We start from the raw sequence: 25,701 nt of genomic DNA, 5'->3' as shown, positions 1-25,701 counted from the left end.
ATGGGTAGATGTGAATCGCTTGTTCACTCTTTCCAAAAACAGTAGGACTAGGGGGCACACAGTGAAACTACAAAGTAGTAAATTTAAAACGAATCAGAAAAATTTTCTTCGCTCAAAGTGTAATTAAACTCTGGAATTTGTTGCCAAAGAATGTACAGCAGTTAGCTTTGCAGGGTTTCAAAAACGTTTGGCTAGCTTCCTAAAACAAAAGTCCATAAGCCATCATTAAAATGGACTTGGGAAAATCCAGTGCATATTTCTAGGATAAGCAGCATAAAATGTATTGTACTGTTTTGGGATCTTGCCAGGTACTGGCTACCTGGATTGGCCACTGCTGGAAACAGGATGCCGGGCTTGATGGACCTTTGGTCTGTCCCAGTATGGCAATACTTATGTACTTATGAAATTTGTGTCTGCTTCATTGAATAGCCAAACTATTCCTGCTGATAGATCTTGGAATTCCTTTCAACTTGTCAAAAGGGATCAAGTTGTTTCACTCCCATCTAAATTCTCTTCTTCTTTTCTACTGGATAGCTGTCCATCTTATATTATGAAATCTCCCCCCTCTTTAGTCATTGATAGTAACATACATAGTAGATGACGGTAGAAAAAGACCTGCACGGTCCATCCAGTCTGCCCAAGAAATGTGCCACTTTTTGTGTATACCTTACCTTGATTTGCACTTGTCTTTTTCAGGGCACAGACCGTACAAGTCTGCCAAGCACTATCCCCACCTCCCACCATTGGCTCTGGCAGACCGTATAATTCTGCCCGGCACCAGCCCCACCTCCCACTACCGGCTCTGTTATCCAATCTCGGCTAAGCTCCATTTCTTCTGAACAGGATTCCTTTATGTTTATCCCATGCATGTTTGAATCCCGTTACCGTTTTCATCTCCACCACCTCCCACGAGAGGGCATTCCAAGTATCCACCACTTCTTTTTAAAATTCTCTTCTAAAGACCAGACAATACCTCTCAAGGTCAGGAGGAATTATTCTCACTCCTATTCTTAAAAAAGTCAACACAGATCCTAGTCTTCCTGTTAATTTTCGACCAGTTGTCAGCATTCCATTCCATTCCAAACTGATGCCCAGATGATCGAAAGCCCCACGCTGTTCTAAACGGAACTCTAAAAATAGCGCTGGAACAATGCAGGGCTTTACCGCCCCCATGATCAGAGATAAATGCATGCAAATTTATGCGTGCTACTCTGATCAAAGGGTAAAGTGCGGGAGAATTGTGCTGAGAATGCATTTATGCACAATCCTCCCGCACTTGTTTGATAGGTCTGGGCAGTCAAAATAAACCCCCACCCCAAGCCAGCAACATGGGAGCTAGAGGTCCAGCGGACCTCCAGTCCCTCTGACCCAAGGTCCGGTGGATCTCCAGCCCCCCTAACTCCTCTTACATCCCCACAAAAAAGCCCTGGTGGCCCACTGGGCCACAAATCAAGCCCTCACCCCAACCTGGTGGTCTAGCGGCCCTCTTCCCTACCCCCTGTACCTTTGCTGGAGGAGGGAGGTAGTATACTCCCTTCCTTTTCCAGCACTGCCTTGAAAATGGCGGCGCCCAGCCCTGACCAGTGCTTCTGGAATGCGTTGGGCGGGACTTCACACCATATAAGGTTTGGATGGCTTCCTAAAGGAAAAGTCCATAGACCATTATTAAAATGGACTTGGAGAAAATCCACTGCTTATTTCTAGAAAAAGCAGCACCAAATGTATTGTACCACTTTGGGATCTTGCCATGTACTTGTGACTTGGATTGGCCACTGCTGGAAACAGGATGCTGGACCTGATGGATCTTCGATCTGTCCCAGTATGGCAATACTTATATACTCTTAAAATTGATCGTTCTTCTAAGATCCTTGGAGTTATACTACATACTACTTCGTTCTTTTGAAACCGCAAGTGAATCATTTAACTCAAATTATCTTTTTCAATCTGCATCAGTTACATCATATTCATCGTTATTTTGACAAAAAAACATTTCACCATTTTAGTTCCATCTTGTATTTTAAGTCATTTAGATTACCATAATGCTCTTTACTCTTCTCTTGCTGTGAAATTGTGTTGTAAACTTAAATTGTTACAGAACACAGCCGTGTAATGGAAGTTTGTGCTTGATATTGGGTACTGCCAAAGTATTGTTATTATTATTATTATTTGTTGCATTTGTATCCCACATTTTCCCACCTATTTGCAGGTTCAATGTGGCTTACATTATTCCGTAATGGCGATCGCCATTTCCGGAATGAGAAATACAAAGAGGTATTGCATTAAAGTTCATAGTGACAGAGTAGATTAAGCAGTCAAGTGTAGAGAATTCATATTCGGAATGAGAAACAGAGTGGTACTGCATTAAAGTTCATTAGTGACAAAGTAACTGAAGTAGTCAGGTATAGAGAGCTTGGTTTTGTCCAGTTCTGGTATAAGTTTCGTTGTCTGGTGTTTAGGATAGATCATTGTGGTATGCCTCATTGAACAGGTTGTTTTTTAGTGATTTTCGGGAGTTAGGTCGTGCATTGTTTTTATGGTGTTTGGTAGTGCATTCCATAGTTGTGTGCTTATGTAGGAGAAGCTGGATGCATATGTTAATTTATATTTTAGTCCTTTGCAGCTGGGGTAGTGGAGATTCAGGAATGTGCATGCTGACCTTTTTGTGTTCCTGGATGGTAAGTCTATGAGGTCTGACATGTAGACTGGGGCCTCGCCGTGAATGATTTTATAAACCAGAGTGCAAATTTTGAACGCAATACGTTCTTTAAGTGGGAGACAGTGTAGTTTTTCTCTTAGGGGTTTGGCACTTTCGTTTTTCCAAATATGAGTCTGGCTGCTGTGTTTTGGGCAGTTTGGAGTTTCTTAATAATTTGTTCTTTGCATCCGGCATAGATTGCATTGCAGTAATCTAGGTGGCTTAGCACTATTGATTGTACCAGTCTGCGGAATATATCCCTTGGGAAGAAAGGTTTTACTCTTTTGAGTTTCCACACTGAACGGAACATTTTCTTTGTTGTATTTTTCGCATGGCTTTCTAGTGTGAGGTTTTGGTCAATTGTGACTCTGAGAATTTTCAGGCTATCTGAAACAGGAAGGGTGTAGTTTGGGGTGTTTATAGTGGTGAGTTTGTTCATTTTATATTGTGATGAGTGGATGAGACATTGTGTTTTTTCTGCGTTGAGTTTTAAATGAAATGCATCCGCCCATGAATTCATGATTTGGAGGCTGTGTTTGATTTCATTTGTGATTTCTGTTAGATCATGTTTGAACGGGATGTAGATCGTGACATCATCTGCATAGATGTAGGGATTAAGGCCTTGGTAGGATAGTGATTTGGCTAGAGGTGTCATCATTAGGTTGAAAAGGGTCGGTGAAAGCGGTGATCCTTGGGGTACTCCGCATTCTGGTTTCCATGGTGATGTATTCGAATTTGATATCACTTGGTATGTTCTTGCGGTTAAGGAAGCCTTTCATCCAGCTAAGTATGGTTCCTCCAATCCCGAAGTATTCTAGGATGTTTAATAGTATTTTATGGCTTACCATGTCGAACGCGCTGGACATGTCGAATTGTAGGAGAAGTACACTATTGCCAGTTGCAATTGTTTGTTTGAATTTGGTTAGGAGAGTGATTAGTACTGTTTCGGTGCTGTGGTTAGATCGAAATCCTGATTTTGATTCATGTAATATTGAGTATTTAAGTAGTCGGTAAGCTGCTTGGTTACCATACTTTCCATTAGTTTGACTGCCAGAGGGATAGATGCTACCGGGCGGTAGTTGGTTATGTCATTTGGTTTTTTTCTTTGATTCTTTAGGTATTGGGGTGAGTAGTATGTTTCCTTTATCCTTGGGGAAGAGTCCGTGTTTTAACATGTAGTTTAGGTGCGACGTAAGGTCTGTTATAAAGCGTTGAGGGGTGGATTTTATTAGGTTGTTGGGGCATATGTCCAGTTTGCAGTGGGATTTGGCAAACCTGTTGATCGCTTGGGTGACGGTTTCATCAGTAAGTAGAGCGAAGTTTGTCCAGATTCGTTCTGCTGGATATTCATTGGGGATTGGGTCCAGACAGTCTATGAATATTTCGTGGTTGGTGGTATTAAGAGGTAACGTGATTCGTAGCTTTATAATTTTCTCGTTGAAGTATTTAGCAAGGTTGTCTGCTGATGGGGTGTCTGTGCTGGTTGTGGTAACCGGTGTGGTATCTAGTAGTTTGTTCACGAGTTGGAAAAGTTCATGCGTGTCTTTGTAGTCTGGCCCTATTTTGGTTTTGTAGTATGACCTTTTGGTTTGTCTTATTGCATATTTGTATTTTCCTTGCATTTGTTTCCATGTGTTAAGTGTGTATTCATCTTTTATTTTATTCCATGTTCGTTCAAGCCTCCTAACTTGTGTTTTTAGTTTTTTCAGTTCTTCGTTAAACCATGGTATCGAGTTGTGTCTTCGTGAGGCTCCTGTTTGTAGTGGTGCTATGTTGTCTAATATGCTTCTGCATCTGTTGTCCCAATCTAGGAGATAGTGTTTCGAGTCTGTCTGTGCTGTCCATTCGTTCTTGTAGATCTGTTGCCAGAATGTTACAGGGTCAATTTGGCCTTTCGTGTTTCCATGAAAGTACATAATGAGTTCTGCCTATCAAATGTAATGTTTATTGAAAGTACATAAGTAATGATATCATAGTTAATGTTCTCTTGAAAGTACATAATGGACTCCCATATGGATATTTAATGCTCTCTTGAAAGTAATGGACTCTCAGGACAGGAATTGATAGCATTATCATATTAAATGATGAAGTAATTTGTACTAAATGGAATGACAACATGCTTAGGGCTAAGGATGATGTTTCACATGAATCTCTGGAAACCTGACCAGTTCCTGGGGATGCATTAAGAAACTGTCATATCCTTAACTACATGTCAGCCTTATTCAATTGAATGAGATCATGTTTATTGGTCAGTATAAAAGCTGGGAATTAAAGGCGGACAAAGAGAGGTTTCAGTCCAGGAGCAGACGTGTTGCCTGGGCCCCTTTTGCCCACTGAGACTCTCTGTATGGCTGCATCGTAACCTCCCAGTCGCTGACAGAAGATGTTGTCAACTCAAGAGGTGATGTATGATTTATAATTTACTTACTTGAATAAAGTTTATGTAATAACCTTTGACCGCCTCTATAGTCTATGTCTGACAGAAATATACTCGAAAGAACCTAAAGCAGAACCAGCCGCTAAACTTATTTTTGGCCTTAAAAAGTCCAGTAGTTCCACTATCACTCTTGTCTCCTTGCATTGGCTTCCTATTCATTTGAAAGAGTTTTAAGTTGGCTTGTACAATCTTTAAAATGTTTGATGGTACATCTCCAGAATATTTTTTGCTCAATTTCCTTTCCTTCCATTCATGGAATCTTGATCCATTTTGCTTGATTTTACCTTTTTTTTCTAATGTTAGATATAAAATGGTTTTAGAGATGTCCTTTTGTTATCAGGTTCCCCGTTTTTGGCTTTCTTTTCCTATTGTATTTTGGATTTCTCTCAGTTATTTTTCATGCCGTAAGAATTTAGTTATTTGTTTACAAGAGTTTTGTCTTAACTTTTTTTTTCTTCCTCTCATTTATTCTGTTACCCCCTTTGAACTACTACTAAGTGGGAGTTGGCAGGATACAAGAACCACATCACATCACAATTGCTTAACAAATATTTCAGTTCTGTGTTCACAGATGAAGAGCTGGGAGTAGGACGTCAGAAGACAAAAGTTAATAGGAATGGATGTGTGGTAGACCTTGGCAAACATCAGAAGACTATTTGTGAGAAGCTAGCTAAAGGAAAGGTAGACAAAGTGATGGGGCCTGATGGGATACATCCAAGGTGGTACTAAAGGATCTTAGGAAAGTTTTGGCAGCTCTGCTATCTGACTTTTGCAATGCTTCCTTAGAGTCTGGAGTGGTCCTAGAGGACTGGAGAAGAGTGTTACCAAAATATGTAATAGGTGTGGTTAAGACAAAGCAGGGATAGCTATGATATCGGGAGAAGTTATCAATAAGAGCAACCTATCATTAACACTTGCTATTTTAGCATCTTTTTTATTTATAACTTTTTAATATTACTATCACAGCCCATTGTGTGATATAAGAAATAAATTACAAGGAAAATCAAAATCACACACCCTAACATTAAAGAAGTTTGTCCACAAATGAAGAAAATAAGAGGAACTATTTCCAAATAAGAAAAAAGGAAATATTAAATTGAAATTGAAATGCACATGACAAAAGCTGCAGCCCACCTCAGTACCTAATTTTAGGAAGTGCTAAGTCTGAACCTTCAATTTCTCCTTAGAGATTATAAGTTCTAAGAGTTGCTTAAGGCTGGAAAAACAGGATTTATCCTCACAAGGAAATTTCAACAAATATGCAGCACCCAGTGCCAGAACCCTAGGCTTAAGCACCATGAAGTCCTGGTGTCTCTTCTTAATTGCCCTTGATAGATCATGAAATACTCGTATCTTCGAACCTAAGAATAAAACTCATTCATGTGTCTGAAATAAAACCAGAGAAAAGTATTTCTATCAGGTTCAAACACAAAAGTGGCCAGCAACGTGGTCCTGAGTTATCACTTCAAGTACTGACCTAAAAAATCAGTTGTTAGATAAACCTGAACCTTTATCCTATTGATCTAATAGCCCGCTGGTGACTCCTCCAGTTAACACTCTCACCAAAGGTGGAAGAATTTCAACTGGTATACCCAATATTTCCTTCACGTATTTCCATAAGATTTCCAATGGAGAAATAAGTGGTAATTTAGAAAAATTTAGGAACCTTAAGTTGTTTTCTCTTGACTGGTTCTCCAAATATTCCACCTTATGATCAAGGAAAGTTTTATCACTCATGAGTACTCCCTGTACCTCTTGTAAAATAGATACTTTATTGTCTACTTCTCTAAACGTTACTGAATGCTGTTCCACTACTTATTTATTTGTTGCATTTGTATCCCACATTTTCCCACCTATTTGCAGGCTCAATGTGGCTTACATAGTACCGTTAGGCGTTTGCCCACTCGGTTGATAACAAAGTTGTATAGTGATCGAATGAGTTGGTTGAGCCCCAACTCTCTCAGTAAGATTTGTAATGTCATTCACTGATTTATTAGCAAAAGACTGACAAGAAGAATTTGGGTTCTGTAGCACGTCCCAGAATGACTCCAAAGTCACAACAGCAGGTTTTTCAATCAATCCAACAAGAACATTGGAGGTTGCACTACTGACTCTCCTAGCTAGCACACTTGTGTCCACTGGTATCAACGGAACTAATCTGGCCCCCCATAGGCTTTGCTAGAGAAGTGGAAGCCACAATAAGATGCTCCTCCTGTGGGGCTCTTCATGCTGCAATCTCTGTGCTGCTGGAAGCCAGCTCCTATCTATCACCATCTTCACACCCAGGTAGAAGGGAGGGGCTGCTCTTTCACTAGAGCTCAGGGATGCCCCTTCAGCACTGTGGTCTAGGGATTCTGCTGTGAACTTGGCAGAAGCAAACTTTACATCAAGCAAAGTCAGAGCTCAAAAATAATCCAGCATAGCCTTTCATATCTCAGGGGCAAACCAGTCCCAGGAAGACATAGCTTGGTCTTTGCCTTACTCTTCCACATGCCAAAGCACTGTAAGGAGCCGAAATGCAGGCATGCAAAAATTGCTGGTAAGACAGCTCCCACCCAAATATGTCACAAAACCATCATCTTAGATCCTCATTCACAGGTGGTCTCATTTTATGCAATGAGACCTAGTTACTAATAACTCAGTTTAACAGTAAAGTAACTCATCTCAATGTATGTTACATAGCTATAACTGGAGTTTTCAAAGGGACATAAGGGGTACACCTATCGAAGTGACACCTCTGCAGGTCTGGAAAATGATCTATAGAGGGAATGCAAAACTAGAAATGGCCATGAAACATTTTGCAAAAGATGATCACATAAGACTGTCGAAAACAAAAGGCATTTTTCAAAAGGGGTACAAACAGACATGGACTACTGAGATATTTATAATAACAGATGTGGTAAAAAGAGGGCAGAAGCCTGTTTATAAGATACAGGATTATGACGGGGAAGTCATGGAAGGTTCTTTTTACCCCGACAAACTATTAAAAATCAATCCTGATACTGACAGGGTCCACTGCATTGAAAACGTTTTAGAAGTAAAAGGAAGGGGGTGAGAGCAAAAATGTCTAGTGAAATGGAGAGGGTGGCCTGAGAAATTTAAACAGTTGGGTGTTGGCCAGTGAGGTACAAGACATCTAAAGGCTGTGAACGAGAACCAACATGGACAATGAAAGGCTCTACATTACAGTACCTAGCAATGCTTCTGCAGAAATACTCCCGCAAAACACCAGTTCTAATTTTACAGTACGTTTAAGCAAGATCTCTGGAGTAGATGTATGTTTATGTATTCTGCAAACAGTTGTATAGTTGTCTGTTCAAAATGCCAGACCTCGTAGATTTCTTCAACCCTGTACCCTTTTAGAGATAGCTATTTCCAATTCTATGGTACACTACATCCCCACCAGGGCTCTCTCGCTGTCAGAGCGGGTGCATTTCTACTGCTGACCCATTACAGCTCAGGTGCAACACAATGGATACATGAGTTTACCATGCACCCTAACATGCAGTACAGGGAAAGAGTTCACATGGCGGGAACACCTTGACTTTCACAAGCCTGAAATAATCAGAGAGGGGTACAAAATTTTCATAGATGATTTGGGGGTGACCAATCAGATATTCTTTACTTTTATTTGACAAAAGGGTACAAACTAGTAAAATTATAATAGTGTATTTTATCACCTTGTTTAACCTGATAGTACAGACACATGGTGTTTGTTCTGCCTCCAAAAAGGGCGTGTCGTGGAACTAAAGGTTCGGGTAACACGGCTCTGCTCAGAAAGGCTGCTCATTCTCTATCCATTTTAACCAAACTGTCCCAAGCATGTTCCTCGTTTAGGTAATCTGCCTTGCACTGTGTTTAGTAGTTGAGAAACCCAAAAAGTAGTACCCATCAACGGATTCTGTCTTTTTTTTTTTTTTTTTTAGAAACATAGGTCATACAGCTGTGGTAAAAGCACTCATTAATTCAAAGGTAGCCTGCTCGCTGTTAATGACGGTATAATCGTCGACAAAGTAGTCACCCACCTGAGTCTTGCCACCATTTAGACCATCATTTCCCATACATAGTTTTAACTTTCCAAGGTTTTAAAAAAGTGAGGACAGTTCCCTTTGCTGCCTTCAAAACCTATGGCTTGTGGGAGCTTGCAAAGCTTCATGGGCAGAAAACTTAGAGAAGCTATGAAACGAATGTCCAGTGAATTAATTCGTATTTGTAAAAGCTTACCACCCTGTGCTAACAAACTCATATCCCTCATTTCCCACAAAAACTGAGACTAAATAACCATCATAACCTTTCAAACACAAGTGCAGTAGCTTAGTGGTTAAAGCAGCAGTCTTGACATCCAGAGGTGGTTGGTTCAAATCCCACTGCTGTTCCTTGTGATCTTGGGCAAGTCACTTAACCCTTCATTGCCTCAGGGACAAAATTAGATTGTGAGCCCTCAAGGGACAGAGAAATACCCATTGTACATGAATGTAACTCACCTTGAGCTACTACTGAAAAAGGTGTGAGCAAAATCCAAATAAACAAACTGTGCGCTATGTTCATGAACTGCTTGTCAATAAAGGCACTTGTGAACTTGGTGAGACAGTTTGTCCCCTTGAATTCCCATGCATGCTCATGGTAAATATCTATTGCAAAGATGTGGTTGGGGATGTGTAATCCCATCTCCTGCATACATTCACAGTCATAAATGACATACTTTTTGGATATTTTAGGTCTAGCTAGTCTTGTCATATAGCATAAATGTTTTTTGGCTTTCAGTAAAGGATCACCGCACTTTGCAATTGTGCTTTCTTTTCTGTGTAATAATCCATAACTATCTCCTTTAGACTGCAAAAATTTATTTTCTCATTGTTTTCACTGTTGAGTATGATGCCTTTTACCTTCAGATGGGTCTCTCTGCTGGACAACCTGTACCCGTATGTTTTAGGACCGGCTGAGACAAACTCTGTGATATGCTCACCCTTAGGAATCTCTCTCATTAATTCACCTAAATAGTCACCCAAAGGAGGATCCTATTTACCTTCCTTACTCACAAAAATCATGGAGTCTGTATCGTGATAAAGACAGGATTTGAGGGCAGATGGTTAGGGAAAGGGATGGGGTTAGGGTGGAGGCTACAAACTAATTGATCTTATACAGACAATACAACGTGGTTGCAAAGCAAGCAGTTCACATGGTTGTTACAGAGGCTTTTGTACAGCACATTAGTTCTGGAAAAAGGTTTGCTGATCTGTAAATGTTTTCCTCAGTTATGCTGTAACCAGTGGTGTAGCTACAGGGGGGACACAAGGGTCTGGTCCCCCCAAATTGGCTCTGGGGCCCCTGGTTTGGCTGGCTGGGGTCCCCAACCCCTGCCAGCTGAAGCATTTCTCCTACACTGGTCTCACCGCATTGCCTACTCAGCTCTTCTCAGTCGCCGTGCACACTCATTTTACTGAAACTGAGCACGCGTGACATTTCGCACATGCTCAGTTTCATTACAACGAGTGCCCGGTGTAACTGAGAATAGAGCAGGGCAAGCAATGCAAGACCAGTGAGGGACAAGCGCTTCAGCTGGTGGGGGTTGGAGACCCCCGCCAACTAAGGTACCATCATGTAGCAGCAGTGGGGGGAGGTGGGCCAAAATGTGTTCCCCTCCCCCCCAAACACTTGTATAGCATGCTAGTTCATCCTGTCATTCTTAAAAATCAGATGGACCTAAATCGATCCAACTGAAAATAAACACAGGGAGGGGGGGAGAGAGAAAAAAAGAAAAAGAAATCTGGGCTAAAAATGCCCTTTCCTATAAGAAAAAAGTTAAGCAGTGCACATTCCTCCAAGGCTGTAGGAAGCAGTGTCGGGTTTTGTCATAGGCGTAGACTGGGGGGGGCGAGGGGGGGCAATGCCCCCCCAAACGACGATGAGGCGCCGCCGCGCCATTAGTTTAAAAAAAAAAAAAAAAAAAAACACATGCACGCACGTGCTCCTCTCCGTCCGCTTGGCTTCCCTGCTCTCTGTCTGCGTCCCGCCTTCCTCTGACGTCAGAGGAAGGCGGGACGCAGACAGAGAGGGCAGGGAAGCCAAGCGGAGTAGCGGACGGAGAGGAGCGTGTCCGTCTACCCCTCTCTCTTCCTCCCTCCCTCCCTCCGCCGCAGGCAGCAGTCTTTTCCAGCGTTCCTGGCAGCGGTAGCGTTGTACACGCTGCCTTCGGTCTGCCCTGAAGCCTTCTCTTCAAGTTCCTGTTCCCGCATAGGTGGGAACAGGAACTTGAAGAGAAGACTTCCGGGGCAGACCGAAGGCAGCGTGTACATCGCTACCGCTGCCAGGAACGCTGAAAAAGCTGAAGACTGTTGCCTGCACCGGAGGGAGGGAGGGAGGAAGAGAGGGGGTAAACGGAGTCACCATCTTGGACCTCGCGGGGGGGGGGGGGGGGAGCAGAGGGAAGATGGATGGGACTGGGAGGGGTGGGGAGCAGAGGGAAGGAGCAACAGATGGATGGGACTGGGAGGGGTGGGAAGCAGAGGGAAGGAGCAGGAGATGAATGGGACTGGGAGGGGTGGGGAGCAGAGGGAAGGAGCAGGAGATGAATGGGACTGGGAGGGGTGGGAAGCAGAGGGAAGGAGCAGGAGATGGATGGGACTGGGAGGGGTGGGAAGCAGAGGGAAGGAGCAGGAGATGAATGGGACTGGGAGGGGTGGGAAGCAGAGGGAAGGAGCAACAGATGGATGGGACTGGGAGGGATGGGACTGGGAGAGGTGGGAAGCAGAGGGAAGGAGCAGGAGATGAATGGGACTGGGAGGGGTGGGAAGCAGAGGGAAGGAGTAACAGATGGATGGGACTGGGAGGGGTGGGAAGCAGAGGGAAGGAGCAGGAGATGGATGGGACTGGGAGGGGTGGGAAGCAGAGGGAAGGAGCAGGAGATGGATGGGACTGCGAGGGGTGGGGAGCAGAAGGAAGGAGCAAGAGATGGATGGGACTGCGAGGGGTGGGGAGCAGAGGGAAGCCTACTGGAAAGAAGACACTGAATAAAACAGAAGACACTGGGACCAAAGCGAATAGAAAAACTAAATGATCAGACAACAAAGGTAGATAAAAGTATTTTATTCATAATTTATTAATTGAAATGTGTCAGCTTTTTGAAATGTGATCTGTGATATTTTGCCTGTAAATTCAATTCCTTCCTCCACATTAGCATATTCATTTGCATATGTATATATGCAAATGATATGCTAATATGCTCCGCCCATTCTTTGCCCCCCCAAATGAAACAGTCAAACTACGCCTATGGGTTTTGTTGACATCACTTCCTGTCACATGACCCAATCCAAGATGGCAGCCATTAGTGAAAAAAGGAAGTAACGTAGTATATCCTGTGGTGGCTGCCATCTTTGGAAAAAGAGGCATGGCTATGATTAATTCCTGTTATATTATTAAAAGGGGTTGGGTTTGGGGGTGGGTTATACAAAAAGGGTGGGGTTAGGAGTGGGGCTATGCAAATAGGGTAGGGTTAGGGGCTGTGACATCACATCCTGTGACATCAAAGGGTGTGTGGCTAGTGCAGATGTGGGTAGGACTTGGGCATATCCTCAGCCCTGATTGGCTGTCAGGACTGAAGTGGGCATGGCCACCTCTCAAAAATACGCAAATTAGCTTTGACAACAGGGGATGACTATACTATTTGAATCCCAAAATTGATTTTATTCCTTGGACTATGATTCAAAAAAACGAAGAGGTGGCCTTTGGATCAGGTCCTTTATTTCCTCCAAGGGAGTCACAAATTAGCAACTTTCTCTTTTAAAAAATTCATTTTGCTAGCTGGTTATAAAGTATATCACATTGGATCATTATACTTTACAATAGAAAAGTTTTTCCTCAGCATTCGTAATCATTCTAGAATATAAACCTCTCTTGTCCGAGATTATAGTTTTCAATTTCTTTCAATAATTTCATTTTGTAACTTTCTCCATTTTCTCTCCAGTCTTTGAACTTCACATTTTATGTCATGGATGTGGCTATTTATTTATTGCATTTGTATCCCACATTTTCCCACCTATTTGCAGACTCAATGTGGCTTCCAATAATACATCATGGCAAGCGCCATTCAAGAGTAGAAAAACAATTGGTTGCATACAAAAAACAAGTGTAGCATAATGGATATAAACAATTCAGTAAATCAGAAACAGACTATCAAGTAAGTAATGATGCACTGGAATTCCTATTATTGATTATTATGGTAAGTCTTGTTAAAAAGGAAAGTCTTTAGTGATTATTAAGTTGAGGAGGTCACAATCTGAGAAACAGTTTATGTATATTTTATCTAAAAATTCTGCAACTGGTTCATTAGGGGCTACATCAGTTTGTGTATTAAAAATTCCTTGGTTCAGAACATTATTTATTTATATGGATTTTGTTTACACCTTCTTCAGCAGTAGCGCAAGGTGAGTTATATTCAGGTACACCAGGTATTTCCCTGTCCCTGGAGGGCTCACTATCTAATTTTGTACTAAAGGTAATGAAGGGTTAAATCACTTGCCCAAGATCACAAGGAGCAGCAGTGGGATTTGAACCAGGCACCTGCGGATGTCAAGCCCAGTGCTCTAACCACTGAGCAACTCTCCACATTAGTTTGCAATAAAACTAATTTAGTGATTAAATTTGTCAGGGCTGGGATAAGATTATTGTGAGAAGCATAGTAGATGAATAAACCTTCTAAGAGTCCAGTAACAACAGTCTTCAGATGTAGAAATTTCTATGCTTATCAGATAACTCATTATCGGCTGCAGGTCACATTTCTGCCAGGCAGTGAAAGGAGAACATGCAGGATGAAGTTCTGCTAATAGAACTTATCTGTCCTAAAACTAGGTTTCTATAATAAACAGATCTGCTTTCTCATATATTAATTTAGTTTATTGTTAAGCTAAGCTTTGACAAATCTTCTTTGGATCTAGATGCCAACTCCAAAACAGAGTTCTCAGTTCCTGGGCTCTAAAAATCCTCTCCCCTACCCAGTTGATCTGACTGAAGTAGAAGAGCGGGGGATATCTGCTCTCCAAAGTCTGCTGCACTTTCTTTATGGTCTGATTTCTGTCTCCCCATTTTGTGTTGGGGAGGGGGGCTTTGAAAATGAAGACCTTAATGTGTCTGTGATATGCTATTGTTAACCTGCAGTTAGCTAGGCCTAAGTTGATTTGCTTCTCTGTTTCATTTTTCTTTGTACAGTAGCTCAGGTCCTCACTGGTCTGTCACTCACTCTTCTCTCAAATTTTTCAATCCCTTTGTCCCCACCAATATCAACCCCTACCAGGAGTAGCCTAATGGTTAGTGCAGTGGACTGAGGACCAGGGGAGCTGGTTTTGATTCTTACCGCAGCTCCCTGTGACTCTAGGCAAGTCACTTAACCTTCCATTGCCCCAGGTATAAAATAAGTACCTTTATATAATATATAATACGTAAATAGTTTTGATTGTAACCACAGAAAGGCAGTAAATCAAATCCTATCTCCTTTCCCTCACCATACAGCCAGCCACAACTCAGCCTGCCACTATAATTTGCCAGCTTCAGACACCCCACTTCCTCAGCTAGCCACCACCTACCAATCAGCCATAGTCAACCCTCATATCCACCAGCCAACCTTGCTCACCCCTGTCCACCACCCCAATTGCCTCCTCTAGTGCTGCTGCTGCTATCCTAGAACAGCTGTTCTTTTCTGAGTAGGTTACACCACTCAGCTCTCATGGAGTTTGAGCCACGTGGCACAAAAACTCATGTGCCGGTCTCACAAGAATTGAGACAGCGAGACTGGTGTGGGAGTTTAGGCACCAAATGGCTCAAACTCATAGAGCTGCATAGTAGAACCACAACTGGAAAAGAACAGCGGCATTCAGAGCATGGAAGTTCTGGGTGCCATGGCACAACTTCTAAGCACTATGTCAACTTGTTGTTCAGGAATTGATATGGCCAGTGTTAACTGACCTTGCATTCAACAGTAACAAGCTCAACTCTAGTAGACCTATTTATAGAGTGCCATGGGTTAGAGCCACTACCACTTAAACATTGAGAATCACATGAGTGGCTCCCCTAAGTTTCCAAGCTTACTTATAATTTGGTATGCCGTACATCAAAAAGACTATTTATGTAGTTTACAATTCTAAAATAAGGGCAAATGGAAAGAGACAGAGAAAAGAAAAAGGCACAGGAAGGGAATACGTCTAAGAGGGAGGGGAGGGGGTGCAGGAAGGAGCTACAATATATGACAAGACAGATTTGTAGCAGAAAAGCAGAACAGAAGGGAAGGGAAGTGGTGGTCTGTCAGGTGTTATCTGGCAGGCCCTCTCACAAAAGAGGAATTCTACATTATCAAAAAGGTATGTTTTTAATTTGGATTTAAAGTTCTGTAGCGAGTTCTGTTGATGTAAATAGGAAAGAAGTGCATTCTGGAGGGTGGGGCAAAAACTGAAAAAATGGGAGTGGCGGACGGAGTCAAATTTAATTTGCCTAAAGGAATGCACAACTGAGAGGTTTTGTTTTGAGGATCAGAGAGCACAAGAAGGGCAGTATAGTGTTAGGAGGTGAACCAGATAGCAGGATTCCTGTAACCCTGATCAAGGATCTTGTATGCAATTCTGTGCGATATGGGCAACCAATGTGCATTTCTAAGAAAAGGAGTGACAGGATCAAGTTTCCTTGAGCCTGTAATTAGTTTGATGTATTTTAAATCAGCTGAATATGGTAGAGTTTTTTTTTGTCCGAGGCCTTTATATAATATGTTACAGTAATCAATTTGATCGAGCTTTAGAAAATGGACTAGTGTTTGAACAGCAGATTCCTGCCTATTAAGGTTATAGGGCCCCCTGTATCTTCACTGGCCATATAACAAACTATAGCACATGAGACATCCTTTCCAAACAGAAAATTAACACATATCAGTAAATTGGGTTTCAAATAAACTAATTCAAACCAAAAAGAGAAATAAGGCAAAACAATATTGTCTTCCAGGTGAAACACTTCCATAGACAGTAGCTACATTTAAGAACTAAGAGGCATTCCCCTAAGGAGCAAACCAACAGCAATTGGACCCTTTAATATGAAAAGACATCTGGAAGTAGCAGGGAAATGGGAGGAGCCAAACCTCTGATGTTGAATGTATTTTTTGAAAGACAGTGTACAACATAAAGGGTGTGAGCAGCTCCACTCATTGACCTGACAGAGCTTAACGTAAGAACCAAATTTCTTCAAGGTGAACTGAGGTGACCCAACAGCTCACAGCTGGGCCTCCAGAGACTGTAAAAATGAGAGTGATGGATAAAAGGTGCAGCATCTTCAATATGCAACTACTTAAGCGGATGTGATTGCACATTCCAGTATACTCCTGGTTCTTGGAACAAAAGGAAATTACCACCAAGGTATCCTCATCTTCAATGGGTTCTCAACGCCATACTTGTTTAGCTCTATGCTCAAGGGTAGACCAGTCTCATTTTGTGGACCTATATGTAGGCTTCACTTCTGAAGGAGTGGACACCTCCTTTAGTATATCTAAATCTCCAGCAGTCAAAGCAACTCCCATGGTCAATGTGCTTCTTTGGCACTGGCTCACAAATTGGATTGTATCCTAATTTATCCAAGATGTGCTGGTATTCTCATATACATTATGAAAATGAGTCCTGCAGCAAGGCCAGTAGCTGTAATGAGCATCCCAGCCGCCACCAACTCTTAATAGCCCAATCCTTCCTCCACCTCTTGCTCTCATAATATGCCCTCTAGCCCATAAGCCTTGATAGGAATTTTCCTACCACAAAGCCCCAAAACAAAGCCACCCACAGAAAAGGAAGATGGATGTCTACCAAACTATGGGCACCATTCTACTGTTGACTCCCATGAATTGGAGGTTGAGCCTCTTCATTTCAGGAAAAGAAGTATGAACTTATTAGTAACATTAGGACAAAACAATAGAAAGCTAGATATAGAAAAAGCAATAGAGCCAAAAGACAGGCATTCTGATGTACTTATATACAGTTCTGGTGTTATAAATGTACTCATTATCAAAACAAAAATTCAGCAGTTTAACAGAATAAAACACTAGAAATACTATGGCTTGTTTTTCCAGACTGAAAAATGACTTGGGGTTTGTGTTTCAGATATAACTAAACTTGCTGGAGAAAAGCGAGTTTTTCCCATAACAACATAGCCTTGACACTTTCGTGACATGTAAGCTCCACATTAGCACTCCAGAGCAGCACGACAGTGCAAATGAAAGAAGATCCCACTTAGATGATCTGTGTGCATCCCTCACATAACTTTATTGGCAGACTAGCCTTGCTTTATCACCTATACATCACAAGTAATTTGGGGCTGCTGTAAAAAGAGCCAAGGTTATCATTCTGTTTAGTGGTTGCAAACCAGGAAACCTATTAAAACATGACAGGTTTGAATATAACTTTCCCATACATGCAATTATTAGCACAAACCAAAATAAATGAAAAAGGTAGTAAGAAAATCTCTCCACTTGTTTTATGCTTTTAGACATTTAAACAGCTTGGAATAACTCTGATCAGTTTGTCATAGCTGGCTGGCTTTTGTGAACTTTCAGAAATAATATAGGGCCTGATATTCAAAATGATTTAAATGGCCAGGAGAGGCTCCTGGCCATTTAAATCACCCATCTGGAGCTAACCGGGCATTTTCAATGGCAGTTAACTGGATAGTGCTGCTGAAAAATCCTGGTTAGTCCCCAATTCAAAATCAGTTATTTTGGGGGTGTTCCGAGGTAGGGATGGCATTTAGCCAATTCAATGCCAATTTTCAGCAGTTAACTGGCTAAGATAACTGCATAAATAGTACCACATAAAACACAGTCCTATCTTTATGCGGTTCTTCATAGCTGGTTAAGTGCCTTTGTCTCTCTCAATATCAACACCCCGCTATGTTTTTGCCAGTTCCATTTATGGAAAATTCAATGCCGGAGCCCCAACATGGCCTGGCACTGAATTTCCAGGTATAACGCCGACGGCAGTCAGCAAAACGCTGATCACCACCGGATGAATATCGGGCCCATGTAATTCATGATATAACAAATATGAAGAATATCATCATATAAAACATGCTTAAAAAAGGTAAACACTGAACATTGTGTGGTGTGTTGATATTTATCCAACTGTTTTTTTCAAAGTCTGCCCTATTTAAATAACTTAGGTCATATGTGCTTGGAGTATTTAGGAAAAGAACAGGCCACAGCAAAAGGATTTAATTAGAGGCAAATGCCCAAGGACTATGAACTCCATTAGAAGGTCTTAAGACACCATAAACCAGGAGGTTAAGTCAAGTAACTCATCAGTTTCCAAGATCTAGCACTCATTTTATGAAACATTTCTTTTGATAGTATCATCTATGGTCCTTCTCTGTCTAGCTGCTCTTGAGTTAGATGGTACCACGACTGTACCTGAGCTCTCCAATCCTCTTTTCTCACAGTCAGTGTTTACTTTCTCAAACAGTATTCTTTTCATTAAAAATAAAGCAAAACCTAAATGTTAAACATGCAGGAACCTCTATTATCCAAAGTGCTTCCTCTACTGTACCATAATGGCAAATCTGTTCTGAAAATAAAGACCATGTGTGTCCATGAGAAAAAAAAACCTTGACAGTTACATGCCTTTACAGTAACTGAGACAAAATCTTACTTGTTGAATACTTTCTTCTGCAGCCGTGAGCGTGATGTGTTAGTATGCTGTTTCAGATCTGTCAGATTTGGGTACTTCTTTTTCTTCCCTTTTTTTTCCACCTTTGCCCTTTCCGGTAATTTTCGAGGATCCAAGATCTACTCCTGTGGCTGATTCAATCTCTCTCATGAACTCAGGGTCTCGCCAATCTATTAAGAAAACAAGCATTTAAGTGTTAAGAAAACAGCACTCATCCCTAGTGCAGTAAGTTTCTACCTGCTTACTGAGTATACACTGAGTAGAAACACTTTAAAGCATCTCACCCTTACAGAAACAGAATATTTTTCCTTGCTGGATACATTTCAGGATTTTTAGGTGTTCTTTCACAACTGCTGAGCACTAAGAAAACAGTGCATAAAGGGTAGTTGTGTATATCTATCTTTGACCTTATTTGAATGCTCAAACTAGGATGAGACAGGTGATTTTTTTTTTTGTATCATATGGTCTTTTTGGTGTATACATATGAATGCAGAGGGTTTTAAGGGTGAAAACAAACACAGGATACAGAGTTACTGCAAACACGTGGCTGAAGATGCTGAAGGCAGGTCATTTGCAAACAGAGAGGCACACAGGACAGCAGTGGGACATACACCCACTAATAGGCAGACCCAAGGAAGAGCAGAAATTCAAGACACACACTGAGATAGGTAGAACCAGAAGAAGAAATGACCAATGTAAAAGAAATAAAAAATGTTTTCTAAAACTCTCCACTCAAGTGTAGAAACGCAGAGGGTGGAAAACAATATACCTAAATACAAATATTTTAGTGTTTAAGTGGTGGCTCTCAGTTTGCAATACTATGGTGTTCTGCCCTTAGTAAATCACAGCGTACTGTATGAATGAATAAGCCTAACCAGCTATCATTTCAGCTCTCACCCTCGAGCTCACTGGCCCCGTCATGCAATTGCATAGGACTGTAGTGACAACTGCAATATTTCCTTCAAAGTCAGCCACCAGCGATTTGGAGTTTCCGAAGGTGGCTCAGATCTGAAACAGGGCTCTGTAGAACCTCCCCGCTTGTAACAGATGTCGGCTTTTAGACAGATAAGCCACATTTGATTTTGATTAATGACAGTGAAATCTTGAATGAAATTGTAGAATATATACACTGTTATGTGAATTGTGAGCATATTCTGCCCTTATTTGGGGAGCTTTAAGAACATTCTGGTGTTTAAATGCAGTTGGGTGATTTTGTTAACACTTTTACATCACGTTTGACTTCTACTAAATACTGGTAAGTTCCAGGATGGTATGAAGAGCTGAAATGATAGCCAGTTAGGCTTATTTGTTCATACAACACACTCTGATTTACAGAAGGCAGAATGCCACGGTATTACAAACTGAGAGCCACAACTTATGCACTAAAATATTTGTGTTTGGGCGACTAAAATGATAGCGGGGATGGGACGACTTCCCTATGAAGAAAGACTAAGGAGGCTAGGGCTTTTCAGCTTGGGGAACAGACGGCTAAGGGGAGACACGATAGAGGTATATAAAATAATGCGTGGAGTGGAACAGGTGGATGTGAAGCGTCTGTTCACGCTTTCCAAAAATATTAGGACTAGGGGGCATGCGATGAAACTACAGTGTAGTAAATTTAAAACAAATCGGAGAAAATCTTTCTTCACCCAACGCATAATTAAACTCTGGAATTCGTTGCAAGAGAACGTGGTGAAGGCGGTTAGCTTGGCAGAGTTTAAGAAGGGGTTGGATGGTTTCCTAAAGGACAAGTCCATAAACCACTACTAAATGGACTTGGGAAAAATCTACAATTCCAGGAATAACATGTATAGAATGTTTGTTCGTTTGGGAAGTTTGCCAGGTGCCCTTGGCCTGGATTGGCCGCCGTTGTGGACAGGATGCTGGGCTCAATGGACCCTTGGTCTTTTCCCAGTGTGGCATTACTTATGTTGTTTTCCACTTTCTGCATTTCTCCACTTGAGTGAGGAGTTTTGAAAAATAAATGTTGTTTTGTGGTATATTGTTATTTTCCATTTTGGATTTTGTTGGGGTGAAATTCAGCATAAAAGAAAGCCACTCCCATCACTGGGTGCATCTCCAAATAAGCACACCTTTCCAACACCTTGTTTAACAGGTACTGGTTATAACACAATCTTGCCTATGGCTTTCATTATCTCAAAGATTCAATCCCATGCAAACAGTGCTATAAGTATACACCTGTTGCTGCATGATCAGGCATGGGTGACGCAACAGTGCATGCAAATCTCTCTCATGAATATTCATTGTGGATATCCTCAAAACCTGACTAGCTGGGGTACCTCTAGGACCAGGTTTGGGAACCACTGTACTAAGGGATGAACTGAAATTGGCTTATTCCCAAGTTTAGAAAAAAAAAAAGCGCTGATGGCAGTCAAATGTACTCTTGAGTTAGTTTTGAGGCCAGAATCGGAAGGATGGAGGAGGTACTCTACAAGGGTAGGCAGAGAGCTCGTAGTAGGATCTAGTGATCTGGCTGCACACCAGACAGAAAATCTTTTCCACTTTAAACAATAACAGTTCCCTGTTGAAGGTTTTCTAGAGGCTAGGAGTATCCAAGAGACTTCTTCAAGCAAGTTGTTGAATTGTAAACATATGTCATCAGCGACCAAGCAGTCAAGGCTAAAGAGCGAGGATCTGGATGAAGGAGAGACCCATCGTTCTGTGTGATTAGAGTTGAAACGGATCTAACTTCCAAGTTTTTCTGGATGACAGTTCTAGAAGTAGAGGGAACCAAATCTGACGTGGCCATTAAGGAGCCACTAAAATCATGGTTCACTGGTACTGAAGTGAGTTTTCCCTATGAGAGGTATTGTGGGGGGGGGACATCTGGGGCTGTGCAGTTGGGAGCATACAGTCAGGAACAAAAGTGGTGGAATGTTTGTTTTTGTGGGGAGAAGCAAACAAGTCTGTTGCTGGGGTTCCCCATTGTTGGAATATGTGATGAACGACAGAGGTGCTGAGACACCTTTCATGAGGTTGGAAGACTCTGCTGAGCTTGTCCACAACAGCATTCTGGTTGCCACCCAGTTTATACTGCTTTGAGGAAGATGTTTTCCGATGCTGCCTAAGTCCATATCTGAACTGTGTGGCGACAAGAGGAGGTAAGAACCGTTCCTCCTGGTTTGTTCAGGTAATACATTGTTACTTGGTTGTTCGTACGGACGAATATTACCTGACCCAAGACACGGTTCTGGAAAGTTCTGAGTGAAATCCAAACTGCTCGTAATTCCAGAAGATTGATATAAGAAGTTCTTTTCTTTGGAGACCAAGACCCTTGTTTATGAAAGTCCACCAGGTGTGCACCCCAACATGGAGTCATCTGTTAGGACCTTGTGATGTTGAGGGGATTAAAAAGAAAGACCTTAGGAGAGATTCTGAGGCACCATCCACCACTGCAAAAGTGGTACAGTTGTGGAATTATCTGAACATGGGTTGATAGTAATCCCGTGGTTTGGGACCACTGAGAGGAGAGAATCCAGGATTCAAAAGTGGAGACAAGCGAATGGTGTTACATGGAGTTTTGAAGCCATGTAACCAAGTAGGCAGAGCATTTGACCAGATATGTAGGTGGAGTTGAACTAGAGAATGACACGGGGATGGGGACCCGCAGTAACTGCAGGGATGGGGACAGGGACCGAGGTTGCGGGGACAGATCCCAAGGTGTTGGGGCAAGGAAGGAGACAGAGCCCACAGGGACAGGGACAAACTTTGGCCCCCTGTCATTTTCTACTTTGAAGCCTGTTAATAAACTGGACTGTTATTTATGTTTGAGTGATGTAGATGATATTTTGATTTTTTTGGAAAAACAAACAAACATGCTGGCCACAACTAGCAAATTTTGTATGGGGGATCCTGTACATCCTGATACAAGCACATTTTCTAAGAAGACATCTTCTATTGCAGGAAGGACTGTGGAAGACAGGAGAGACAGACTGAATCCTGAGATTGTTGATGACTTTTTAGTCATCCAAAAATTTAAAAATCGTAACAGTGCTTCATAGGGCATATTTCTCCCCTCTAGGGCATAGAGTGGGTTGTATTTTGTAATCCTGGACATTTTAACAGGGTAGATTAGGATTCCTTGGGGTAGTAGAAATCAGCTATTGTTGGGGTTGGAAGGATAGAGGGTGGTGGTGAAAAGGGTTATTATAGCTGCTCGCTGTTATTATTGTTTTCTATTTGTAATTTATACACAATAGTTGCACAGCATATTGTTTCTTTTTACACTTCAATACAAAGATTTAAATATAAAAATCATAATTGTTCAAGGCTTCTGCAGATGAGGACAGAGCCCATGGGGACGGGATGGGGTAGGGGGGGGGCAGGGACAGAACCTGCAGGGACTGAACGCAGACAGAACACATGGGGACAGGGACAAACTTTGTCCCCAAGTCAATCTCTAGTCACTTCCTCCCCAGAAACCACTGGTCTGACGTGATTTTGACCCACTCTTCCAGAAACTCCTGAAGATGCCTTCTCACCAGAGGAAGAGAAGAATGGATCCGCTTCGCATCATAGTGAAACTCTGGAGGCACTGAGCGCTCTAGCTGACTGAGAGGAGGACTTCCTGTCTGTATGAAAGGAAGACTGATGTACCTGAAAGTGGGACTTCTGACCATATCACTGATGACCAGGCCGATGTCATCTGCTGTCTCGAAATCGAGAGCCCCTGAAGACAGACAACCAGAGGCTTTTGGCTTATCCTCCAGCAACCACTGTGGCTTAGTTTACCCCCAAATTCTTTCACCAAGTTACTCCAAATAGCCCACTTGCCCCAGTTTAACTAGATGTGAGTTTGACGCTGCATCCACTTCTCAAAGTTGTAACCAAAGTTGCCGATGCCATGACAGCCAAGATATACTTCAGCCCTAACCTGTAACATGTCAAACAACATCCACCAAGTGGGCCAATCTCGCTTCCAGCTGGACATTATGGCACCCATCTTCTGTTATTGACTGCTGATGCCACTTCAGGCATGCTCTTGCTACAAACAACTGCACACTGTCGCCTGAAGACCTAAAGAGGCCACTTCAAAGGCTTGTTTAAGCGAGCCTTCTAGCTTCCTATCCTGTAGGTCTTTTAGGGCAATTCCCCCTTTCACTAGCAAGGTGGCCTTCTTAGACATCACTGTAACTAGGGAGTCCATCATGGGAAGCTACAATTTATTTTTCTCCTCCAGAACTAATGGATAGAGGTGAGCCATGGATCTTCCCACTCTCAGCCCTGCGTCTGGTGAGACCCATTCTGCTGTAATCAGGTACTGAATGTCTGGATCCATCGGGAAAGCTCTAGAAGGACATCAATGGCCCTTCATGATCAACGAAGATGAAACTCTTGACGCTGAAGCAGAAGGCTCCTCAATGGAAATCACTGTCAGTGCTTCAGAAATAGGAGTACTGAGCTCCTCTTTATGGAACAACCTTAATACATTTGTATCATCTCTCTCCTCTAATGGCCCCTTCAACGATGGCTCCTCTGAATAAACCAAGGCCACATCAAGTAAGTTGGGAGAAGCAGAGATAGCCTCATTTGCCCACTCCTGGATGTCTAAACAAGATCTTTCAGGAGCCGAAGGGGCAGTGGGGTGAGAAACTGAAGCACCTTAGAAGCAACTAACTGTCCCTGCTTCAGTAAACAGGCTCTGTTGGGCCCTGAAGCTTTAAAATGGTGGCTGAGCTCCATGCGTGATTAGAGGGTGCTCCTCACTGCCAGTCAGCCCCAACAAAATGGCACCCATTCACATGCTCTCCGAAGACCCCGGCATATTCAGATAATGCGCTCAATCTGAAGATGTGCTGCTGCTGTTTTCTCCGCATTCTGTGGGACTCCCAGCTTGCATGTACTGCAACGTCCTGCCACTGGGTTCCACAGCAGGAACACCGCTTTACTGCCTCCATGGGAGTTGCCCTTTACCTCGATGGTCCCAAGTGCAGCACAACGTGTCCTTAGTGGTGAGTCAGGATCCTTCCCCTGCACCAACTAGAACTTGCAGCCCCCTCCAAACGGTTCAGAGTCAAAGTTTAGTTAGACTTACCACTGCTGGCTGCTCCCCCCAAACTCACAGTCTCCACAAGTCTTACCATAGATGAGAAAGGTACAGGATTGATACTCTGTCCCACACTCTCCAGAACACTTCTTTCCTTCTCCTTTCTCTCTTTTTTTAAAATGGTTGTTGTGCTGTTAAAGGAGAGATCCACAGGAGAAGGGGGGAGGGAAGAAGTAAATTCGTGGGGCACCAGAGACAGGGATCTGAAGACCTCCAGATATGACTCTGTAGACTCAAGCCACCCGCAAAGCTCAACTGGGGACCACTTGACAAGCACTCAGAACCAGAGGCTGAAAAGTATGTCCATCCACCTGCTGGAGATAGAAAATAAAGAGTACAGAGAGAACTAGGTTATTAGGTAATCTCTTCTCATATTGGGCAGCTCGTTTAGAGAAAGAAATTCAAACTATGTTGATATCGATGACAAGTTATACTCAATTCCATAGGCAGATTAAAACTTACCTATTTAAAAAATTTGTCCTGAATTATAGTGATCAATAGACCGATTTATTTTATGGACTGTATTTCCAGGTAATATCCTGTTTCTTTAATCATGTAATCCACATTCAACCACAAGGTATATGGTGGAATATAAATCTATTGCTAATGTTAAAATACTGAGGAGCTAGACTGAATTCCAGCAGGTCAGTTTTCAGTTCTCTATACTACCTGCCGACTGATGGACACAACTATTCCCACAGGATCTGGAAAAGTGGGAAGCTACGTAATAGAAGTCTCTTTTCTAAGTTGTTTTCCCCTCTGTCTTCCCACCGTTCTGAAATCTCAAGAGAGTCCATTTAAACCTGCCCTTGCCCACATATGAAGA

The 25,701-nt window shown here is 42.3% G+C and overlaps 1 protein-coding gene across 1 annotated transcript in view; it reads right to left on the bottom strand.

The window, feature by feature from the left end:
* The window catches only part of UVSSA (UV stimulated scaffold protein A), a 261,433-nt gene that overhangs the window by 7,404 nt on the left and 228,328 nt on the right, over positions 1-25,701 (bottom strand). The window contains 2 exon segments of the mRNA XM_030191086.1: positions 18,791-18,879; positions 18,881-18,978. Of these exon segments, the coding sequence (XP_030046946.1) occupies positions 18,791-18,879; positions 18,881-18,978 (187 nt within the window).

The sequence above is a fragment of the Microcaecilia unicolor genome, chromosome 2, assembly GCF_901765095.1.
Source record: "Microcaecilia unicolor chromosome 2, aMicUni1.1, whole genome shotgun sequence".
In the NCBI taxonomy this organism is placed as follows: Eukaryota; Metazoa; Chordata; class Amphibia; order Gymnophiona; family Siphonopidae; genus Microcaecilia; species Microcaecilia unicolor.
Note: the sequence above shows the minus strand (reverse complement) of the source record. Positions and strands in the feature narration are given on the sequence as shown.